The 13,428-nt window shown below is 36.7% G+C and overlaps 2 protein-coding genes across 2 annotated transcripts; one reads left to right on the top strand and one right to left on the bottom strand.

The window, feature by feature from the left end:
• The first annotated feature begins 26 nt into the window (after positions 1-26).
• On the top strand, positions 27-2,019 carry LOC133031888 (uncharacterized). The gene is made up of 4 exons (XM_061105648.1): positions 27-1,018; positions 1,113-1,304; positions 1,392-1,717; positions 1,797-2,019. The coding sequence occupies exons 1-4, from the start codon at positions 356-358 to the stop codon at positions 1,933-1,935; spliced, it is 1,320 nt and encodes a 439-aa protein (XP_060961631.1). The 5' UTR covers positions 27-355; the 3' UTR covers positions 1,936-2,019.
• A 7,978-nt stretch (positions 2,020-9,997) lies between these two features.
• LOC115699955 (cytochrome P450 CYP82D47) lies at positions 9,998-13,203 on the bottom strand. The gene is made up of 2 exons (XM_030627502.2): positions 12,163-13,203; positions 9,998-11,115 (listed from the first exon to the last, which is right to left on the bottom strand). Exons 1-2 carry the CDS (start codon positions 13,138-13,140, stop codon positions 10,486-10,488), a joined length of 1,608 nt encoding a protein of 535 aa, XP_030483362.1. The 5' UTR covers positions 13,141-13,203; the 3' UTR covers positions 9,998-10,485.
• Between the last annotated feature and the right edge of the window lie 225 nt (positions 13,204-13,428).

Raw genomic sequence — 13,428 nt, 5'->3', positions numbered from 1 at the left:
GTCGGAAGGAGGTCCGATTCGGGAGTCGGAGTTTGCACTCATTACGGGTTTGGACTTCTCCTCGGGGCCAACAGAAGAGGAGAAGGCTGCGCAGGTCGCGCGCTCGGGGTCAGACCGATTGATCAACAAATATTTCAACCGGTCTGATAGTGTGAAGACAGAAGCACTCCAACTTCAGTTCACAAACTGCCAGAACCCGGAAGACTTGTACAAGCTCGGCTTGTGCTTGTTTGTGGAGTCAGTGCTTCTGGGCCGCGAGGCCAACGCGCTGATCACGCCTCACATCATTAGATATGTGGAAGACCTCGAGTTCTTCTTCCGGATTCCTTGGGGGAAGCACTCATTCGCCAGACTCATGCACTCGCTTCAGAAAGACATGTTGAAACAGAAGGCCAACTACGAGAAGAAGCTGAGTTCGGATGTTCAGCACGAGTGCAAATACACAGCATATGTCGAGCTGAAGAAGGCATACGAGACCAGCCATGTAGAGCTGAAGGGTGGTCAGAACGTAATTATGGAGCAGCTCAGACACATATTGGCCATGTTGAATCGTCCGCCAACGACAGCTTCAGCACCGGAGGCCCCAGCAGATCCATCTACCCCACCACCAGCTGCTTCACCCCCAGTAGAAGAGGATGAGGTCTTCCCCGACGATTACGATCCTTATGAGGGAGCTCCAGCGACTCCGATCGAGGCACAACCTCTTATCCATGTACATGACACCGAGTCGCAGGGTGAGATTCTGTCCATAGAGGCACAACCTGCAGTGGTTAAGAGTCGGAAGAGGAAGAGAAAGCCTCCTGTATGGTTCGGTGACTATACGGAGATGAAGAGGAGACATAGGCCATCTTCGACTTTTGATCCCCTGGAGCCACCGGATGAGAAATTGTTAACCACTTTCCGAAAGTGGTGTGTTGGACTCATTCCGAACCACCGACTTCGGGATTTGAGAAGTGGTGATTACGGTCCAGGATTCTTTTGGATAATGCTCACACCAAAGGAATGGCTTACAGATGACGTAAGTAAAGTATTTTATAATATTACTTCACTTTACAACTTTATGTGCAATTAATATATTTTTTTGTGTAACTGACATTTCCGTTTATATGCAGCATATAGATGCAGCAATGCATATGCTGAGGAGGCGACGCACCGACTATCCACTGACATTTCCTCAGAAGGGTATCATTCTCTCCACATTCGTGACCGCCATGATCAGCAGTGCATGGACGAGCCACAAGGGTCCGAGGAAAAACTTTAAATGGGAGGAATATATCCTGGACTACTGCACAGGGTTTCATAAGGTATTGTTTTAGTAAGATTTTAAATGTTAATTGTTTGGGAAGATTATTATGGTTTGTTAATTGTTTCGTTGTTCTCTGTAATTACAGTCCCAAGTCTTTGAGAGATGGAGGGGTAACGAGTTTATTTACTTCGTTCTGCACCTTCCCACGGCAAGACACTGGGTCACAGTTGAAGTCGACATAGAGCTGTGGAAAATTAATGTCTACGACTGTGATTCCAGCGTCTGTCATTGGACCGTCATGGAACCCATCTTGAAGGTTTGGTCAGAACTGCTGCCCTCGCTAATCCTTGCAACCGGGGAATTTCCACATAACAACCAGATCATGGCGTTAGCTAACGGTGACATCACGGTGCTTCCAAAAATGCACGCGACTCGAGCCACTCACGACTTAGTTCCGAAGTCAGCAACCAGGTACATAGCGATAAAAAAGTACTATAGTATTAAAATATGTTTTACGTTAGACTGACTTTATATTTTATTTTGCATTTAGTGGTGATTGTGGCGTGTATTGCATTGAGTATGTGGAGCATCTCATGATGCAGCGTGGATTGACCGATGTGACGCCAGACCGGATAGCCATGTTTCGTCAACGGTGGTGTGTCGATTTATTTTACCAAAATGTCGGCTGATTATATGTGTAATTATTGGGACATTGTATATTTTGTGTAATTAACATTACAGTTATGTATATATAGGTTTTCTTTTCGTTCAAATTTTGATAATTATACGTGGTTTCAAATATAAAATATCAACATTATTCAACAAAAATAACTATTAAACCTAAAAATAATTAAAATATTTGAAAAATATTCAACCTCAACAAAAATAACTATGACAAAATATGCATCATTACAATATATCAAATTTCCCAACGAATACGTACAAGACGCCTCAGATGCGGGCTTTGCATGTTGCTCTGTTGTGGCCTGAAGCACCACAGCGGCTGCCGGTTTTCGTGGTACAGAACCTTTTTTATCACCAGACGGGAAACGGTTCTCCCGTCTTCTTCCAGCGTTGCTTTTTCTTGGACGACCTACAGGCTTCTTTTCCACAGGTACCCCAACTTTCATATTCTTGATGTGTTCTGGGAGAACCCAATCATCCTCATCACCAGCGAGATTGATGGTATCATCGTAAATCTTCCTCCACGTTTCTTTTGAATAATAAGGTGAGCAAAGCGTGTACACACTTGTGTTCGTTTTCAATGCCGCGGCACATGCATGAAGGCAAGGGAGTTTCAATAACGTGAACACGCCGCAGGTGCATGTTTTTTCAACTAGATTCACATCACCACCTCTTTCACCGTTAGGTCCCCTACCAACGTTATACAAATTGGCTCCATTTCGTTGGACGCGCCTGTACCTTGCATTTTCATGAATTTTTGCCAAGTTTTTTTCGAAGAGCGTGGCCAAAGGGGTGGCACATTTGTCAGCATTTTTCGAGGCGATCAGCGAACCACGATTGGAGTGTGAACCTGATAAATTCAACCAAAGTAGTTATTGGATATTTCCTGAACTCTTCTGTGACACTATTGAAGCTTTCAAATAGCCGTTGCTCGTCATGATGTTGTATCTATCGCCCAAACAATAAGGGTGAGCCCACTTCTCAAACCCTATACTCTCCACATATGCAGCAATGGCCGGATTCATCTTTCTAAGCTTCTCGAACTCTCTATCGCATTCAGTCTTCGACCATGCGTAAGCAACATTATATATTTGGTTGTGAAAAGCATCAGTCTTGAATTTGGCGTTCACGTTCATAACAATGTGGTGATAGCATGCACAGTGGACTGCTTCGGGAAAAACGAGTTCAACAGCATGATCAATGCTTTGATGCCTATATGACACAAACACTAAGTTCTCAACCACGCCAATTGCTACCCTCAACTTCTGTAAGAAATACGTCCAGGAGTCGTTATTCTCACTGTCAACGATACCATAAGCAACCGGCAACAATTGGTTGTTCGCATCGTATGCCACAGCAACTAACATTATACCGCCGTACTTCGTCTTCAAGAAGGTGCCATCGATACTCAAAACAGGACGACAAAAAGAAAAGCCCCTTCTACATGCACCGAGTGATATAAAACAGTACTTGAACCGCTCATCCTCTAAGTACAAGTCAGTAATGGTACCTGGATTCTTCTGTTCCAGCATGTACAAGTACCCAGGAAGCTTCATGTATGAAAACTCAGGCGTACCCCTAGCATACGTAAGTCCCATCTCCCTGCACCTCCACGCCTTCACATAACTCATACTGATACCGTAGTTGTCAAACATGTCCCTCTGTATGTCTTTAGCCTTGTACTTAGTTCCGTCTTGGGTGTACTTCCCCTTAATAAGGTGGCCAACTACCCATGGTGCTGCTTGACGGTGATCTGAACGTCTCGCATTCAAGTTACATGTGTGTTCATTGTGAAATACAGTGACCTCAAAGTTGTCAGAATGCATCTTCTTCCTCCCCCTCAATCTCCATTTACAATCTGGAGCCTTGCATGTAACGTACAACACATCAGGGGATGACTTCTTCACCATCCACTCGAAATTGTTATTAAGGGCAAACCTACCCACAACTTGTCTCAGTTCTTCCTTGTTTTCATAAAAATTACCAAGCTCTATCAACCCTGCTTCCTTACTTTGTAAACAAGTAGTTAGCTCATGATTTTCCATTATATCTTCCTTTGTCCACATGGGAGCTTTGAACTTGGTACAAACTTCGAAAGAGGAGAACGTTGAGAACGTTGCATGACGAGCATGTTCTTCGCCCGCTCGGTCGACTACTGCTAGTTCCAGGTGTAGTGCGATTTTCACTACGAGGTTGTCGTTCTCGCTGTGTACCTTGGTTACTCGGTACACACTCTAACCTCAACAATGGTCCCGCTACGGGTTCATCGACTGCTAAATCATGGTCATCGTCCATATTCAAATCTACAATAGGATCATTATTGTAGAAGGGTGTATCGAACTCTTCAAACTGATGAAATCCTGTCGCTTCTTGTTCTTGCCCTACATTGGTCGGAACATCAAAATTGGTCGGAACCTCTAAATTGGCCGGAACCTCCTCATTCACACCAATCCCAACATCTGTTTCGGGAACGCAAGACCCTACCACACTCCGAGGGAGAGGATTAGTAGGCGGCGTAGGCTCCGAATTCCCAACTTTTCTCACCTTGGTCACGAATAATGGCATAAACTCTGTATTTGACATTGTTGCCCTCATCTCTAAAAACGTTCTCAGTTGGCGTTCTCTCTTAATAACCTCTGGCGCAACCATTTTTCCCTTCATGTACAAGGAACAAATCTCCACTTTAAATCATACGCTACCGGATCAACTTCCATCTCTTCATATAAAATTTGTCGCAGTTCTTGTAGGGTTGTCTCGGTTGTAGCTTGTCAACGTCAAGGCTATTTGCTTTGTAGATCCAATTATAATTCTCACATAACCAAACACCATCGTACGATACAACAAGGAACACTTTGTCTCCTGCAATTGCAAACCAAAAAAACAAGGTCAGTAAAGGAAAAAACACCAAAAAAAAATAAAAATCGACATCCCATCGATATCAATAGACATAATGTCGAGAAGCACAACACCAGAAATTAGGGCACTGATTGTCGACATTGTGTCGACATATTATCGACATACAATCGACAACAACAACAACCATGCTCGTCATCGACATACCATCGACATACCATCGACATTCAATCGACAATTAAAAACGGTTGCACATTAAATGTTAATAAATTTTACATACGTTCCCAACAACCCTTCCCAACTGAAACGTTGCATGTCAGACACGTGTCCTATCGACAACATATCGACATGAAGTCGACATGTCGTCGACAAATGTGTTAGCAGTGACACTAAATTGGCATGTTGTCGATAAGATGTCGACATAGTATCGACATTCTGTCGACAAATACGCCATTTCATGCGTTTTTCCCCGTACTGATTACGCATTTAATGACCATTAAATTTTCATACATTCCCAACATTTTTACTGCTCTATAAAAGCAAAGGGAAATCTTATTCATAAGTGCTCTTGTATTCTACCTATCTCTTACTCTTAAAAATTTCTCTTATTCTCTTAAGTTTGAAATATGGCCCCAAGAAAGAACGGCAAATTCCCCATCCTAACTCCTGAGGAGCTGAAGCAGGAGCCTGATGTTGGCATAGTTACTCCTGCAATGCAGAAAGTTTTGGACGCCGCTCGAGCTTTCGAAAGAGAGCGAAACGGTAACGAGTTCAGGTTCATGCAACTTGAAAGAGAATTTTGCAAAACTGGTGTATGGCCGGCTCCACCACCTGGGTTCCCCGAAGGATGCCGTCGTTGCAAACTGGGCATCTTCAACGGTAAACCGGTGAAGCCTGGAACATTATGCAAGTATTGCAAGGCTCACCCACAAGCCAAAGAATTTAAAAAAAAATAATTTCTTATGTTATGGTTTGTGGGTTTTATTTAATGTTTTTTTTTTTTATGAACTTTTATTTTCTGTTTTTTTTTTATGTTTTTTTTTGTTATTTTTAATGAACTTTATTTTCTGTCAATGTTATGTTTATGTTTATGTTTTATCCACGGTATTTTTCCATTGCATCGATATTTTGTCGACATCATGTCGACAAAATATCGACAACTTCTAAAAAAACAACAAAAATGCTTGTTGTCGACATTCTGTCGACAAAATGTCGACAAAATGTCGACAAATAGTTAATCCCAAAGTTGGTTGCATGATGTCGACAACATGTCGACATAACGTCGACATAACGTCGATAATGGTCGTCACTGACCTTTCCTCTATAATCATCGACAAACCATCGACATATCATCGACATATCATCGATAACACTGGAAAACCCAGAAATCGACTGAAAACCAGATCTGCCAGATCTCAACAATTTCAGACCAAAAAACAGCAGTTCCAACAATAAACACACGTATAACAATTTTAAACTACATAAAGTCAAACAAAATGCTTAAAATGCAACTTACCCATTATAATGGTGTAAGATTCTTGAGTGATGTTGTATTGTGCTTCGGTTTTCCACCAACACCCACCGAGAAAACAACCATGCAACAGCAAATAAAGAGAGTGGGACGGATTTCAGCTTCGGTTTTTCATAAATTTTTCAATTTTTTCCTAGAGAGAGAGAGTGGTGCACGAGAGAGAGGGAAGAGGGAAGAGAGAGAGAGAGAAATACACTTTCAGATTTTAGCTTTTTTTTTTTTAAAAAAAAAAAAAGGTAAAATGGGAAGTTCATGTAATTAATGGACTAAATTTGTACAAATTATAAAGGGGTATAAATTTTGATATAGGTTGTATTATTAGGGTCAAAAATTGAAATTTCCCTAATAAAATTAAGCTTGGGCCCTATATTATTAATTTGACTTATCAGTTCATCAATAAGACAAATGTAGAGGCATCACTTATTATTTAGTTATTATTAGCCTTACACACCCCTCCCACAACTGCCCCCACATCCCCACCATTTACATCTTATTCAGTATCCATTTTGGGACCATTTTTACTTAAATAGAGACACACACCCATATATATAAATATAGATATATTTATATAGAAACTATAGATGAAAATTAGGCGATTAATGTACAGGGAGCGTAATTCCTATTCCTGCTACCAATTTATGTATCTATTCTCGCTCTATCCCTGTTTAGTAATCAGCAGATTTGGGGTAAGGGAATACACATTAGTTGTTGTGGGAAACTCATTGGGTACCCACTAAAGCAAAATAAAATATATATATATATATAATAATTTAAAATAATTGAAAAAAACTTTTAAATTTAAATAAAATTAATATCCTCACAAGTATTTATTATGTCTTCATAATTCATAGAAGATTAAAGACAATATAACACATAAAAAATAAATTTGTCTCAAAATTTAATTTAAGTAATATTATGTTGGATTATTGCTTAAGATACTTTTAGATTATTTTTTTTTTCTTAATAACATTTAAATTACCTTAAATCTTTGAGAATTAAGAATAACATTATCTTCACCGAAGAAGATTATCGTAATCAAAAGCTTACATATTAGTTTCTTTAATATTTTATTAAGAGATAAAACAAACAAACTTTACACATTGTTCTTTCTTTTTGTTATGTGGAGTCTAATTATTTAGCTTTAGATTCTCTTGTTCAAAAGTGCTCTTTCTTTTGACATGAGCTAGGTTTTTTTAGTTTTTTTTGCTACTTTGCTTTCCAGTTTTCCTAAGGCATCCCTAGTTCATGTTCATTTCTCATGAATTAGTTGTGCATGCACTTAGGGTGGATGGTGATTTAGCTTAGATCGATGATTATATATCTTTTCTTATTGATTTGTATTAAACTCTTGGTTGTTGTTAATAAGAGTTTAAATTCAAAAAAAAAAAAAAACAAACAAACTTTAAACTAAACACAAAATTATGTATTAATCAACTGGTTACTTATTCAATTAGTAACTTCTAAAATTATAGTTTTAATGTTAAAGTATTTATTTTTATTGGTTAAGCTATATTTTTATTTATTTTTTTATTTATTTTAGGTAACGTTATATTAGCTTGTTGTTTAAGATACTTTGACATTACTTTTACTTATAATAATAAACTTATAAAATATTTTTTATTAACTCTTAAAATTAATTGGTATATAAAATTTTGTTTGAGTTTTTGTATTTGAGTTGAAAGTTCAGTTTCTTTTGTTAATATTAGAAACTAACTAATTACCTATTTAATATTAAAATTATTACATACAAAATACAAATTGATACTTTATTTATAAAAATACCCCCATAAGGTGTGGACAACATTTATACCTTTTTTGTACTTTCAATTACCAAAATACTTCTTGCACTATCACTTACACAATCAAACGAAGGTTGTTGGGTGGTTGGCCGAAGGTTGCATTAGACGAAGGTTACTGGATGGTTGCTGGGTGGTTGACCGAAGGTTGCATTAGATGAAGATTGTTAGGTGGTTGACCGAATGTTGCATCAGACGAAGGTTCAATCCCAGGAAGCTCGATCGTGGGTTGCTGTTGAAACTGTAATGCAACAGTTATATTTGTCGCGAGCCAACTTATAACGTGCAACTTAGTTGCAACTAAAAAAATATAAAATGTGAATGTGTATACGTAAGAAATTATTTGTCAGTATTTTTTTTTTGTCATCGATAATTACTTGTACCTTAATAGTAATATGTGAAGAAATAACTGTTAGCAAAATGTTTATGCAACAGTAATGTAACTGTTATGAAATATTAAAAATTAGAATAGTATTTTCACGTACGTAACCCTATCTACATGTCTCTTCATGATTTAATATGAACGAATTCACTATTAGAAATTTGGAAAACAACGAAAATACACCAGGATAAACATTTTACTATAGTATTGATGTAATTTTTTTGGATTATACTTGATGAGTTAGATTGTTTGGGGACTCTAGTTCAACTCTTTGAGATATGCATTTCATGAATCTAAAAATTAAAGTCAGGACATTAGTTTTATGTGAATTAAACTGAATTTTTGGTTGAATTTTAGTTTAGTAGTAGTTTTTCTGCATCTTTTTTCATGAATTCGAAACAACTCCTGTTTTGATTGATTCTGGTCATCTTCTCAGGTGAAGTCACCAGAATTAATTGTGGTTCTCTTTCTAGTTGGACTTTCGTTTCGGTTGCATTGGGTTGTTGTGCGGTTTTCAGATAGTTGTCCAGGAAGCATGAATCGTGAGTTGAAAGTGTGTGTAAGAGATATTTGTATAATGTTTTTTTATTTGGCTAGTTGAAAGTATTTTTATAATATTGTTACCTTTTTTGGTTAAAACTAAAAAAATCCTTTAATATTTGCTCAACTTTTTCAATGAAAGTAAAAAAACAATATGTTTCTCAAATATCAAAATATTCACTTTAGAGTTATAAAATTGTTAAAAAAAAGAGCACGAAATAAATGATTAAATAAGACATACATCACATTAACATGACAATAACAAAAACTCTCAAAAATATTAAAGAAATAAAAAAAAAAAACGTGTTATCGTATTGTGTTCGTGTTATATTTTATGTGGCCTACTTCTATATTTTGTGTCAGGCGTATCGACCCGTTTTTTGACTCGTGTCTAATTTTTTCAACCCTAACTCGACCCGTAAAAAATCGCTTCATATTCGTATCAACTCATTGTGACTTGTTTTGCTAATATTGAAGCTGGAGTTGTAGAAAAAAAATAATAAATTTAAGTTCCATTAAAAAAAAAATATATATATATACATTTATGTATGTTATATATAATAAAAATTAAAATTTTTAAAATAGTAAATATATATTTTTTTACATAATTATATTATTATTAATAATTTTTTATTTTATTATATTTAAAAAAAAAAATTGTGTTAAACGTGCTAAATTCGTGTTAAGCATATCGTATTGTGTTTGATCCGTTTTTATTTCGTCTAAAGTCGTGTCGATCTGTTTTCCACCTGCGTCTAATTTTCTCGACCTTAACCTATAAAATTCATATTGTATTTGTATTCGCGTGCCATGTCGAAATCTATTTTGCCACTCCTATTGTGTTGTGTCATTTTATTCCAAGAAAAAAAATGAAACTTTTATTTCGGTATACGCATACACAGAATGATTACGAAATGCTAGATATTATTTCATATTAATAAAGTAAAACGCATTTTCATAAATAATTTAAAAAGAAACGCGTATCCTCAAATTAATTTTCTCTTGTTTTTATTTATAAGTGACCCAAGGACTTAATTTTCTTTAATGATAATTTATAAGTTATTGGTATTTTTAATAGAAAAATGCTAAAATGCACATTCCTATGTGTCAACAGGGCCGGCCCTGGGCATAGGCGGGCTAGGCCTGTGCCTAGGGCCCACCTAGTTCAGGGGCCCAAAAAAAAAAAATTTGCCCTTTTAAAATTACACAATTTTTTTGTTGATTTTGAAAAATACTATTTTTTTTCTAAATAAGGGCCCAAAAATTAATTTTTACCCTATAGCCCACTACATTTCAGGGCCGGCCCTGTGTGTCAATATCGTTATTGGTCCAATTAAGTATCGGGTTCCATATAATTTATTATAATAACTTTTAAGGAGTATCGCTAGCTAATCGCAACACAACATATCGAGAAGGTGCTAGGCATCACTGGTGCCTAATAGCAATACTCTTTTTAATAATAGGAATTGGGTGGGAGTCGAGGAGTGAAAAGGAGATTAAGTGGGGAGTGTTTGAGGTTAGTCAATCCACCAGAGTCACGCATATCAACTTGGTCAACATCTGATGGGGTTGCTATATGAAATCCTTGAAGCAATGTGGCCAGAGTGAGGTGAAGAACTTGAAGGGCAAAAGAGACTGCAGGGCACATTCTTCTACCACTCCCAAACGGTATCAACTCAAAATTCTGTCCTCGGACCTCCATCTCATCCATTCCTTCTCTCAGAAACCGTTCGGGCCTGAACTCGTTGGGCTCGGCCCAAACTTTTGGATCTCGTTGTAGCTTTGAAAGGTTGAGGAGGAGGCGTGTGCCAGCTGGAACGTGGTACCCACTCACAGTACAGTCTTCAACCGATTGGTGGGGGAGTGCGAGTGGTGCGGCTGGGTATAAGCGCATTGTTTCTTTGATAACAGCTTGGAGATAAACCAGCTTGTTTATGTCCGATTGCTTTACTTGTCTTTCTCTCCCTACCACTTGGTCTAATTCTTCTTGTGCTTTTCTCAACGTGTCTTGGTTGTTGACAAGTAGAGCCAATGCCCATGTCATTGTTACTGTTGTTGTATCAGTGCCCCCTAGAATAAGAGCCTGCACATTTGAATAAGTCTTGTCACACTCACACACCTTATTGTTTATTTTTTTCTTTCTCAAACATATAGTTTTTAGGGTAATTAGTAATTTTTTCATTGAACTTTGACACGTAGTAAATCGTGTCCTGAATTTTTTTGGCCGTTAAAAATTCTCCCCGAACTATTGAGATTGTTAAATTTAAGGACTTTTGTCTAATTTCATTCAATTTTACTGTTTTAGTGATTGTTTAAGTACTAAACCATGCTCCCCAGACTTTGACATCTACCGAATGATGCCCCTCAAATTTTGATATGTATTAAATCATGCCCATTGAACTTTCATTCATGTTAGAATTTTTTTACTAAAATTAGACAAAAGTCCTTAAATTAAACAATCTCAATAGTTCAGGGGAAATTTTTAACGGCCAAAAAAGTTCAGGGGGCACAATTTAGTACATGACAAAGTTTAGGAGGAAAATTTTCTAATTAGCCTAGTTTTTATTATAGAGTTTTTTTTTTTTTTGGCAAAATTCTATTAACTATTGTTTCACTTGCATTTAACTCTCTAAATTTAAATTTTGACCGTAAAACCCTCTAAATTACTGGACTAGAGCAAATTTAAAGTGTCATCTGGTTAATTGTCACCATAGACTGTTTATGTGCATACTCTTATACGCACGTTTATATTAATATACTGAATATTATTATTTAAAAATTATTTTCAAAATTTATTTAAAATTAAATAATACTATAAAATAAAAAAAATATTTAAAAAATAAAAAATATTATAAAATTTAAAATATTTTTTATATTTTTTAAATAATAATATTATGTATACTTACATAAACCTATTATGTGTATGAAAGTTGACACTTAATTAGAAAGTGAATGATACTTTAAATTTGTAAGTAGAGTGATAGAGTTTGAATAGTTTTACTGTTAAAATTTGAGCTTAAAAGATTAAGTGAAAGTAAAATAATAGTTGGGAGGGTTAAAAAAAATTATTATATATCTATACCAACATGATAATTAACATTAAATTATTGAAAAAAAGTAATATGTGTACCAGACACAAAGCTTTGTTGATTGTATCGGCATCGTAGGTGGAATTGGAGTCTCCGAATTCGGAGTCATCATGATCAAGAGTGGAAAGCATGACGTCCATGAAATCATCATCATCATGATCGACCTGTTGCTGCCTTTTTTTCTTATGCTCCTCGATCCAAAGTTGAGCCAATTCATCAAGCTCTTTGGCAGTTTTTTTCATGGCTTTCTCATAACCTCCCAAGTCCAACCACCTCACATACGGAATAGCATCAGACACCATAAAAGTTCCAGTAAACACAAAGAAGTCTCGTAAAGCTTTTCGGTAGCGTTCACCAAATGAGCTTGTGGCTTCAACATACCGCTTCCCAACAACCATTCTAAACACTACGTTTTGAGTTATATCTCCAAACCATTCTTTCATCTCCACCTCCACTACCTCATCATCATGATCATTGTTATTGTTCTTGTTCTGTACACAAAGCTCGTACAGTTGTTTAATGGCAGTTTTGACCTCGGATTCTCTTACGTGGCTTAGTTTCTCCAAGCGTTGGTTGGAGAGTAATTGGAGGGTAGCAATCTTACGAGCATGGCGCCAGTATGAACCATATGGGCTAAACCCAATCATAGCATAGTTGTAAGTCAGTATCTCTGAGGCTATGCTTTTAGGACGGTTTGCGAAGACTCTGTCATTTTTGGTGAGAAACTCTTTAGCCATTTCTGAGCTGCTTACAACCAGAGTTTTGTACACTCCCATTTTTATACTGAACAATGGGCCGTACTTGTCTGCCATCTCCCCCAACGTTTTGAAAGGTGGTTCTGAGCCCGCTAATAGGTGAAGGTGGCCGATTATGGGCCATGCACCGCCGGCTTCTGGACAATGATTAACTAGCTCTACCACCTCCCGTCTTTGCTGTTTCCATTTCCATAGAAGAAGATACACAAAAACCGACGACGCAAAAATGGCTGTAGCAGTTGGAAGAAGCGAACCAAAATCCATGATTATATGTATTAATGCAAAATTCTATCATTATTAATGACTGCAAAGTTTGAAACATCTTAAATAATAATGGAGAAGTAATAAGTAGGATTACTTTATAATTATATGGATGACGGGTCAAAGTTTTGTTGTTTTTTTTAATTTATTTTATACATATAATACTTGTCACACTTCATATTATTTATATTATTATATGTTAAATTAGGTATAAACGATGTTTACTAAAATAATTAGTGAGAGAAGAAGAGTAAACTAATTTCGGACAGCAGATTTTCTTTCACATTTTCT

The sequence above is a fragment of the Cannabis sativa genome, chromosome X, assembly GCF_029168945.1.
Source record: "Cannabis sativa cultivar Pink pepper isolate KNU-18-1 chromosome X, ASM2916894v1, whole genome shotgun sequence".
Taxonomy (NCBI): Eukaryota; Viridiplantae; Streptophyta; class Magnoliopsida; order Rosales; family Cannabaceae; genus Cannabis; species Cannabis sativa.
The sequence above is the reverse complement of the archived record's forward strand: the minus strand, read 5'-3'. Positions and strand labels throughout refer to the sequence as shown.

Coding starts and splice junctions, on each gene's coding strand:
- LOC133031888 (XM_061105648.1), top strand. CDS start 356: ATGCACTCGCTTCAGAAAGACATGTTGAAACAGAAGGCCAACTACGAG. Junction 1,305..1,391: donor ACTGCACAGGGTTTCATAAG/GTATTGTTTTAG, acceptor CTGTAATTACAG/TCCCAAGTCTTTGAGAGATG. Junction 1,718..1,796: donor GTTCCGAAGTCAGCAACCAG/GTACATAGCGAT, acceptor TTTTGCATTTAG/TGGTGATTGTGGCGTGTATT.
- LOC115699955 (XM_030627502.2), bottom strand. CDS start 13,140: ATGGATTTTGGTTCGCTTCTTCCAACTGCTACAGCCATTTTTGCGTCG. Junction 11,116..12,162: donor TCAACAAAGCTTTGTGTCTG/GTACACATATTA, acceptor TCAAATGTGCAG/GCTCTTATTCTAGGGGGCAC.